This window comes from Phalaenopsis equestris, unplaced genomic scaffold (genome assembly GCF_001263595.1).
Source record: "Phalaenopsis equestris unplaced genomic scaffold, ASM126359v1 Scaffold000136, whole genome shotgun sequence".
In the NCBI taxonomy this organism is placed as follows: domain Eukaryota; kingdom Viridiplantae; phylum Streptophyta; class Magnoliopsida; order Asparagales; family Orchidaceae; genus Phalaenopsis; species Phalaenopsis equestris.
The window spans coordinates 1,533,074-1,543,793 of record NW_018164578.1 but is presented as its reverse complement, the minus strand read 5'-3'; the positions used below and the strand labels follow the sequence as shown (position 1 = coordinate 1,543,793).

Genomic DNA, 10,720 nt, shown 5'->3' with positions numbered 1-10,720 from the left:
TTGACAACCTACTGTTAAGCCTATTTTTACTCTATACTAAACCAAATACTTTGAGACAATCTGAATATGATGTCCGTTGTAAGCAAAAGTGCTTTATGATGTAACTTTGGGTCATGAATTGAGAGATTTTTGTATTTCGGTATAACTTTGTTCCACGAGCTCATAGATCACAGTATTTTTATCATTACAATCATGATCCAATCCAACTATTCGAGATTAGGTGTAAGTGAGTCAAGTTGATTCGTGAGCTAGCTCAAAATCGGCTTGAGAAGTGGCTTGTGAACTTAGGTAGATGAGCTAACAAGCCAAGCTCAAGCTAGTCTGACTCAACTCTTTAGCTCATGAGCCGACTCTTAAAAAATTATTGCTATAAGATATATTAAAAATATATTAAATTTAAAGATTTCATCTTTAAAGTAATAAAAGTATTTAAAAATAATAGTTTATATTTTATATTAAGCGATATCATAATTTATAATTACTCATTCTATTTGTCATTTTATTATAGCGCAACCTTAAATTAATATTATTTTCTCTCTTTTATAATAAACAAGTAAGCTAGTTCGAACTCCTAAACCCAAGCTTGAGTTCAAGCTCAAAATTGATAAAATTAATCCTACAAACTCAAGCCAAGAATAACTCAAGCTCTGACTCATTTACACAGCCCGATTGAAATGACATTCCTGAAATTATGAGAAAAAATTTAGTCTAGACGATTAATGACCGAACCCCCTTATAGAGGAGCATTTTTTTTTGTGTGGACTCCTGACGTAGCTCTACGTGAGTCGTAGGTTATTCTTGAGCTATTTTCAGATTATTTCTGAGTTATTTTCAATAATACCGAAATAACTCAGAAATAACCCGCGGCCTTTATTTTTAAGTTATTTCAAATTATTTTGATATTATTGAGAATAACTCAAAAATAACTCAGAGATAACTTCTAGGAAGGGACTGCAAAGAAAAATTTTAGGATACAGAGATACATATGTCAAACACGAGTCAAGGAAAACGACTCTTTAGAAGTCGACTTCCTAGATTCCAAATCACTGTAGAAAACAAGAGGGGCGCCATTACGCCATGACTCGAGCTTTACTTTGAACGACAGTGAGATCTCGCATGAAGTAGGGCCCCGCTAAGCTCACATTATTCGCAGGCTACCGCCATTCCCGCTTATCTGTCTCAACATCCCTCCTGCGAAGTCGGAAACCGTTTTCGCTCATTCCTTCTTCCATCTCCTGCATTTCCGCGTGTTTATCGGCCTTCAATTTACCTTGAACGATCTTTCAAGTTGATCTCTATAGCGGATAAGATTTCGTCGTGGTTGCCCTAGTTATCTGACCCATGAATGCTACGATTTGGACTGCTTGATTCTTTCATTTGTCTCCATTGCTGATTCGACTGTTTGCTTCGCAGTTTGCGATTTTAGATCTTGGTACTATGCTTTTTCTTATGGGGTTTTTTTGGTTGCTGGAGTCTATTTGTTCCTAAAAATTGAATGGGCTAATGGTTTGTCCACTCAGTTTTATTGCTAAATGTGTTTTTTTGCTAGTAATTCAGGTTTCGATTCTGTTCGGGTTTTTTTGGGATTGAATAAGGGGTCTTTGAGAATGTCATGTTTTCTTATTGATCTGGGGCGGATTTACATCAATCAATTGGGGAGTCTATGCAGCGAGGACTAGATCTATCATTTCACATTCTTGGCCTACTATTTTAGTGGAAATTAAAAACATTGCATTTGCTGCATGCTCATCCTTTCCCTCTTTTTTTTGTATTGATATTTCTAATTAAATGTGATTTGAAGTTTATTTGTTCTTAGGCTCTAACGAGTGTAGTTGAAGCGATGTGAGATTTCTCAATCATATTGGCTAAGCTAAACTAGTTAAACTGCGTTTACTCTTGAAGATAAATAGATATTCTGTTGTAGGATTCTGAACTTTTTTTTTTAATGGTCAGGAGATTAAAAATTTTTTGTCAGGAGCACTGTTGATAGAATGGAAAGTGAAGGTATAAGGACTGATGAGACAATAGTGTCCAACTTGCCTGTTTCAGAACAAGGACAACGTGAAAGCAGAGATGGCATTTCAACTGTTGAGGGAAAGTTAGGCAGCTCATTGACATTAGAGGATATCCAAAATGAGAAATTTAATTCCCAGGTAGAAGTTCACGGGGATTTATACAGTAAGGAAAATCTAAGCACAGGCTGTAATGATGAAGGAGATGGGTCAATGCACCAGCTTCATGTGTCTAATGGTTTTAATGTCCAAACAGAAGAAGAGGAAGCTTTTTCAGAAGATAAAGAAGTGGACCCTGTATTTGATGGAACAGAGCGTTTTGAAATGGAAGCAACCGGCTCTCTTAGCTTATCTCCAGAACAAGACTCAGATCTGCAGGCCTCTGCTTGGCCAGAAAAAGCTGTTGCTTTTAAAAATTTTGTCAAGGACAAGGGATCAGTTGCAGTGTCGACTGTTCTACGTCGTCTTTCTGGCAAGAAGGATGACGATTATGAGGTGCATTGTGATGTGGAAGAGGATGAAGTTGCATTTAGGGGAATTAAAGAGGAAGAAGATTCAGGCACAGAATTTAAACTAAAGGACGTTTTAATGAAGGCGGGAGACATATCCACATGGAATCCTCTCAACTATATCAAGATTGGACGAGATGCAGATATACAAAACAAGGTGGCACAAGCAGAAGAAGTCAATGATGGAAATACTGTAGAAGAGCAAGCAATGAAGGGGAGAATTATTGTATACACAAAGCTGGGGTGTCAAGAATGCAGAGGGGTTAGGTTATTTATGCGTCAGAAGAAGCTTAGATATGTTGAAATTAATATTGATATTTATCCTAACAGAAAGCTGGAGTTGGAGAAAGCTACTGGATCCTCAAATGTTCCACTAGTGTACTTCAATGAGGTTCTGATAGGTGGTTTGGATGAATTGAAGCTCTTGGAGAAATCTGGTATGCTTGATGAAAGGATTAATGCCCTTGCAAAGGATGAACCATCATCTGCAGCTCCTTTGCCACCATTGCCTGGTGAAGATGATGTCACCGGTAGTGGAAAGATTGATGAGTTGGCTACCATTGTCAGAAAGATGAAAGAGTTCATCGTCGTTAAGGATAGGTTCTACAAGATGAGAAGATTCATTAGGTGCTTTCTTGCCTCCGAAGCTGTGGATTTCCTGGCAGAGGATCAATATCTTGAAAGAGAAGATGTTAGTTGACCATCTCATATAAAATTTTATTTAAAAATCATTCAATATACTATTTTTCCATGAGAAATTCATGTCTTTCTTTATGTTCCTTACAAAATAGTTTGAAGCTTCTACCTTATAGACTAGTTTAACAACTATGATACTTGATTGTTAACTTTTGGCTTAAAAACACAGGACAAGAATATTTCATTTTTCTTTTTTTCTTCGGTATTAAGAGGTGCATATATGAAGAGACAGCCTAGAATAGATAAAAACAAACTAGACATAAGAATAAAGAATCAAAAATAGTAATTATGCGGTGAATTCAAAATTTTTATTCTCCATCTTACAGAAAGTTGAGAAAGCAAATTAAGGAATTAGTTTGGGAGAAGGTGGATTTTCCAGAACTAATCCTTTAGGAGTCAGCGCATTAGCAACAGGGAGTTATTGCCATGCAGCACGAATAAGCAGTTTTTCATCTTGGAGAGGTTCAATAGTTGGCTGGGCAGCAGGGATTTATTTGGTTTCCTTCTCGGAGAGATTCTACAACTGGTGGAGTAACTTTTTTTTTGCTGATTTATAGATTTTCAGTTGCGTGCTGCATCTTGGAGAGGTTCCATTGTCTGGTTGGTTGCCTGGAATGAATCATTAGATAGAGGAGAGAATGCCAGGCTGCCGGCCTTTCTCTTATTTTATTTGTGCTGTTTTTGAATAATTCTAGACATGAAATCATGATCTCCAATCTCCTCCACAAGCTAAGAATATACGTTGATTATTCCTATCTTGGAAGCAAGAGTGTCGAATTGAACTTGGTTGGGTGCTTTAGCAGACATATCGACAGTTTCAGGTATTATCAGAGTGATAATTTCTTATTTTTTATTTTATTTTATAAAGTGTGTATCAATCTTGATATGCTTAGTCTTATCATGGTAGATAGGGTCTTTAGCAACGCACTCTGTAGGTTGGTTGTAGCACATCATAAGCTTTGATTTTTGACGCAATCAATTAGCCATGACCGTGAATTAGCTTCAGTTGTACTTCAATAACTGCTTTCTTTCGCTTTCCCAAGTGGTTTAATTTTCACATATCAATAACCAATTGCTAGAAGTGAATCATTGATCAGTTATAGACCTCACCCAATCATTATCCGTAAAAATTTCAATGCACTATTTGTTCATTTCTTGAAAATATCTTTTTATGATGTATTTTAAAGATAGTTTAGCATGCCATATACAATATTAAAATGTTTTTCCTTATGATTATCCTCGTATTGACTGACTGCCCTAACTGGAAATTAGATTTTAGGCCTATTATAAGAGAGATGGATCAATTTCTATACCAATATTTGGTATTTTCTTTTGTCAACAAGTTCTGAATCTTTCTTAGTTTCGGCTTTGTTTGGAGGGATCTGTTGGAATGTTTGTAGGCTTACATCATAGTATGCCAGTTTCTGTTCAGAGACAGATATCCCATTGCTTAAATTTGCTATTTCTTTGTTTAAGAATTATTTTAATGAACCAAGATCCACATTTCAAATTTATTTGTCTAGAGATCATTCAACATGTTTGTCTCATCTTAATGATATGCTGTCACAATGATATCACATATGCAATTCCTGCATTAATTTTATCTTTAGTTGATGTTTTTATAAGTAAATCATGGTTGCATTATCATTGACAGTACTAATACATTATCATTGACAGTACTAATAATGACTTTGAATCACTACGGCAAATCTCTTGATCTAGGCTTTTGATGATTGTTTTATGCTATATGATAATTTTTAGAGTGTGCAAACTTGGTTTTTGTTATTAGTGGTCTCAAATTCAGAAAGTATAACTCTTTTTAACTTTTTATAAGTTTTTTATTTTAACAGATATTTTTTACTTGATGTTAGTGAAATAATCAGTTTTAATCTTTGCTACTAGGCCACAACTTGACTTCGAATCAATTTAATAAGTTTGAGTGAAAACTTTCTCAACTCATCTTGCTTTGTGTGTTCAATAATTCCATTAACTTTGAATTTCATATTGATGAACTTTTTGAATTTGATGGGTTTTTTTTTCATGGGGAAATTTTGAAAGTTTTAATGTATCATTTATTTTAAGGTCCTTAATTTCTTCATGAGCCACATTTCTCTATTTAGGTATCTTTAAGGCTTCTTGAATATTATTAGGAATTCTAATGCAAGAAAAATTCATGATAAAAACATGAAACTTAGGAGATAATTTGTCATAAGAAATATAACAACTAATTGGGTGTTTTATGCAAGCCCTTATGTTTTTACTAGAGCAATAGAAATATTTAGATTATCCTGAGTCAATTTTGCGTTTCGGAATGGTATCAGAACTTGGGTTAGGCATAAAGTTTAGTTTCACTTTGTCAATTGAAAATTTGATCATTTAGAATAGGATTTTTTTTTGTATCTTGCTCATTTTGTGATCTTTGAAGCTTTCAGGGTATTCGAAAGAGAGTGATTCATGTGTGTGGGAAGTATGTTTGGAAGGAGTGTAGATTTAGATAAGATAGGGCTGATATTATTACAATACTCATGTTCAAATAGTGAGTTGGTGTTCCCCCCTGACAATATTGGAAAAGAAAGATTTGTTTTGAAAAAAGTCACATTCGTGACAATGTAGTATTTTTCAGTAATGGCAGAATAATATTGGTACAATTGTTGGCATGGATAGAAGCCAACAATGATACATTTTATGGGTTTTCAAGTCAAAATTGCTTCTTTAATGAGGAGTATGAGAAACAATGAGAGAGGTGCCAATTATCTCGAGAGGAATGGTGAAGAGATGAGTTTGGTTTTGGGATATGTTGGGTGAAATTTTAATTTAAAATTTTTGATGGCATACAATTATTGACTGATGCAATGGTAAAGAAAGCATCTCTCTAATAATAATTTGAGACATTAGTGATCATAACTGATTGAATAACCTTTGTAAGATGTGGAACGTTGGTGATCATAGTATTTTTTTCCTATTGTCAGTTTTGAAAGTTTGAATTTAGGTTTTAAATTAAGTTTGTATTAAAGAGTGCAGTTTTAGAAAAGTAAAACTTGTTTCACATTTATCTTTTATTAGCAGAATTCAATTCATTTTGGTATGAATATCTATAAAAGTTAAAAATTACCTAGCACATGCGATACTGTTTACATGAGATAGTCCCAAAATGTCATTATGGAAGACAACAAAATGTCGTGCGGCTTTATCTGAATGACCTGGATTAGTATTTGAGTTTTTTACGAAATTGATAAGTTTCTCATTGGAATGCTTTAGAATTTGTATTGATGAATTCAGAGAGTAAAAATTTTTTAAGGTGCATGAAATCGGGATGTCAAAATTGAAAGTGCCACAATATTATTGTATTTTGTTAGAGCAAGATGCATGCCAAGCTTGTTTTAGTTTCATTTCAGGATTTTCTTTAACATTCAAAAGTGGAGGTTAATATTTTCGTTAACGTTACTTTATCCTTCTTGATACTACATCCTTGAATTCATAGAGTAGAAAAAAAAATTGTGACACGGTTCATTTCATTGATAATTTTATTGATTGATATAATAATGCAGGAAAGTTTACAAACCTAGAGACTTTAGTTAAAAGTCAGGGAGCAAGTGGCATTGATAGTCCTAATAAAAAGTATGTGAAATACTAACCTTGATTGTCTAGTTCTTCGAATAAGGATGAAGTGTGTGAAATAAAGAGACATTCTCTTTCATATAACTAGAGGCTATAGAGTCCACAATTCAAGGTTTTTAGATTTTTATTTTGGATGCTAAAGGTATTCAAAATCATATCTTTTTGAGCAATTGTATTGATGGTGATTTAAGATGCTGGCAGATTTGATTTGAGATTAATAGCTGACAAATTGGAGAAGGTTTCTTGGATACCGCGTATGTGATTGAATCTTAATTTATAGCCGGAGTGGAATCGTAGGAATAGCTGCTTGCTAAGTCCATTTATTGTTTAAACGCCATCATGGTTTAAAGCGGGCGAAGATTTTAAATAATAAGAGATTTTATGAGAAAGAGTTTGAAATATGAGATGAATTGGTAGACAAAGACGGATGTCTCTGATACCATATTGAAAAATAGAGGCGAAAAATACAACATTTTTCCCATTCCTTGGGTATTAACAAATGAGGAATATATAGAGATAATATGTATAGCCTAGGATAGGAAGAAATAAACTAGGCAAAGAAAAAAGTATGAAAAAATCAATGATTACATCCAGGATTTTTATTGTCCATCATAAGGAGAACTAAGGCATAGTTTCCAAAATTGAGATTTTTTGCCACAGTGAACTCTATGAGAAGCCCTTAATAATGGTGAGTTAATTGTTGTGCAACAGTGAATCAACAGTTTTTCATCTCGCAGAGGGAAATTATTTTGTTTCTTTCTTGGAGAGTTCCTACAGTTGGGAAGAAATTTTTGTGTTTATTTTTAAATTTCTAGTTTTATAAAGAAGCTTTCAAAAATGGCTGGGAACCAGTCCACCAAGTTGGTTGCCTAGAATATTGGCTCGTTTTAGCTTGAAATATATATATATAAATTGAAATAGAAAAGGATACATAAATGTTCTATGAGAAGAGCCCAAAAGAGGCACCTTACCATACGATACAAGTACAGTAATACTCCAACAAAAAAGATACAGATAAACTCAATAAAATGTAAAACAAATTTAAAACATGCAGAAAACAAGTGCTAGGGATGAGCCAATTTAGTCCTGCCTCTTCCTCTAGTTTTAGGAGCGGAAGCAGATAACAAACTTTGAAAAGTCGTGCCATTGTCAGGAGTCACCAAACTATCATCCATTAAGTTTTCAAGTTGGAGTGAGCCCCCAGCCTTCTTCTTCCGCCCGAGAAGTGTAAACTTGTCATTCTTTATATGAAGACTAGCTCATGTGATCCTCGATCTGATTTGACACCGCGGTAGGAGGAAAGACATTCGTTGCCACCGCGATAGGTTCTAGTGTATGTGAAGTGTGAATTGTTACCTCCGCACCTGATGCTTCCTGAATAGGAGCTGCGGGATTATCTTGATTTTCAGTTCAAACATTATACTTTGTAGTATGGTCAGGAGAAGGGATTCCAGGGGCAGACACCAACTCCTGTTTTGTGGTGATTTCCTCCTCAGGTTGGCTGTCATCACGTTTGATGGGATCGCGTTCAGGCATATGGGGTGCACTAACATTGTGTTCCTGCTTTTGACTATTGGTTCTCAACTGTGGTGCAATCTGAAACATTTCTTCGGCAGGTGTCCAAACATCTTGCAGTGCTTGCAGTAGTATAATTTTTGTTCCATAATGATTTTTTGTCAATAACTATTGTGAGCAGATCCAAGTCATACTTCTTCTACATCTGGTAGTGTAATATCTCGTTCAATCAAAATCCTTGCAATAGATAGTTTTGAGAGATAAACTGTAGGTAAGTCTACCTGCAAAGGTTTCCCAAGGATAGTCCCAATTGCATATAAGATAGGTAAGTCAAAGAAATAAAGCTTGAGTTCAGGTAATGAGAACCAGATAGGTGCAATTAGTAATGAGAACCAGGTAGGTGCAATTGGGGGTCCATTTGAGCAATTTTATATGTTTGCCCTCAATTGTGATGAATTTTTTTGAGGAAATTCTCGTGTAATCATCTTCTGTGCTCAACTGTATCATAACATGTCTTCTATCAAAATGACCCACCCGCCAATCTCCAACCAATTTAAAATTTTCAAAAATCTTCCCGATGATCTCCATATTATGGCAACTTAATTGGAACTTTCTAACTAGTGTAAATTTGTATTTTCTTGCATGAGTTGAAATTTCAGCGTCATAAAAGAAAATTGCTGGTTTGTTCGCCTTTTTCTTTACTTTTTTTATGAGATTGCAATCGTCATTTCCTGCAACAAAATCATGGTAAATCTGCAGGAATACCGCACTATCTGCAAGGTGAAAATGAGAGCTGCGTGTGTGAACTACTGTAGCATAGGAGGGTTTGACGTGTGTGACCCACCTGCCAATCTCCAACCAATTTGAAATTTTCAAAAATCTTCCCGATGATCTCCATATTATGGCAACCTAATTGGAACTTTCCAACTAGTGTAAATTTGTATTTTCTTGCATGAGTTGAAATTTCAGCGTCATAAAAGAAAATTGCTGGTTTGCTCGTCTTTTTCTTTACTTTTTTTATGAGATTGCAATCCTCATTTCCTGCAACAAAATCATGGTAAATCTGCAGGAATACCGCACTATCTGCAAGGTGAAAATGGGAGCTGCGTGTGTGACCTACTGTAGCATAGGAGGGTTTGGCGGGGTTATCATCGGCGAGGGCCGCGGCGTAGGAAAGCCTTGAGGCCATTACCGCAGTCAGTGCCAACCTGCAACACAGTGAGAAGCTCACGAGTGTTGAATGGCTCTGTCGCAGACGACAGAGGCAGAGGCAGAGCCGAGCAGATATGTATATGTATATAGATATGTATATGTTTATATATATATATATATATGTCTATATATCTGTATATATATTATGAAAAAGTTCAATGACTGATATATTGAAGATAAAAATACAGATAAGTTTGTATGGGTGGGCCTAAACACCTAACCCACACGGCACAACACAAAAAAAAAATGTAAAAGATGAGTATATATAGAAATAAAAAGAAACCCAAAAATCACTCGAGCGTTAAAAAAGTGTGGGTCATCCCAATCTAGTCTTGCCTCTGGCTTTAGGTCTCGGTAGTGATCCAGCTAGCAGATTCGTAAGGTGCTTACCATCACCCGTAGTAACCAAAGTATCATCCATAAGACTTCTGAGCTCTAGTAGATATCTATTGTTCTTCTTCCTCTTGGAAGTGTAAACCTGTCATTCCTCCTCCGAAGAATCTGCCTGATGGGGTAGAGTTGAACCAAAAGGAACAGTAGTACCCACAATAGGTTCTACAATATGAGAAGTGTGAGTTGCCGCTACACCGGTTACTTCTTGAATAAGTGGAGCTGCGAGGTTCTCCTGATTATCAGTATGAACACTATCATTTATAGGCAATAGTCCATCGGAATTGTTTTGTATGGAGTTTGTAGGTGCCAGCATCGCATCACTCGCAGTAACAGTAACAACAGTGTCATGGGGGGGTCTTCAGGTGCAACAAACACCTCATGTCTGGTAGTATCATCCTTAGGTGGAACTAAAATGTCCACAGCAGTGAGGTTAAACTCATCCTTATTCACTTGACCATTAGATTTCAAATTAGGATGAAATTTGTGACATTTAGCAAGGATATGACCAAACATCTTACAGTTGGTACAATATGAAGGTTTGTGTTCCATAACGATTTGTTGTTAATATCCATTATGAGTTGTGCCCAGTCAGACTTCAGTAACATCAGGTAAAGTAATATCCCTTTCCACAAATATTCTAACCACAAAAGGTCTTGTTAGATTGAAAGTGGGTAGATCTAGCTTCATAGGGTCCCCAAGGATGACCCCAATAGAGTAGAGAACCTGATGATGAAAAAAGTGCAGCTTGAGACCAGGTAGACTAAA

General features: G+C 35.6%; 1 protein-coding gene across 2 annotated transcripts in view; it reads left to right on the top strand.

The window, feature by feature from the left end:
- The first annotated feature begins 993 nt into the window (after window positions 1-993).
- LOC110021607 overlaps window positions 994-10,720 on the top strand; it is a 28,205-nt gene continuing 18,478 nt past the window's right edge. The window contains exons 1-2 of one of the 2 annotated variants that reach the window (XM_020720168.1): window positions 994-1,432; window positions 1,976-3,212. In XM_020720168.1, the coding sequence (XP_020575827.1) occupies window positions 1,992-3,212 (1,221 nt within the window). In that variant the 5' untranslated portion in view covers window positions 994-1,432; window positions 1,976-1,991. Of the gene's footprint in view, window positions 1,433-1,953; window positions 3,213-10,720 lie in introns of both variants that reach the window. The other variant, XM_020720167.1, reaches the window with a different exon arrangement.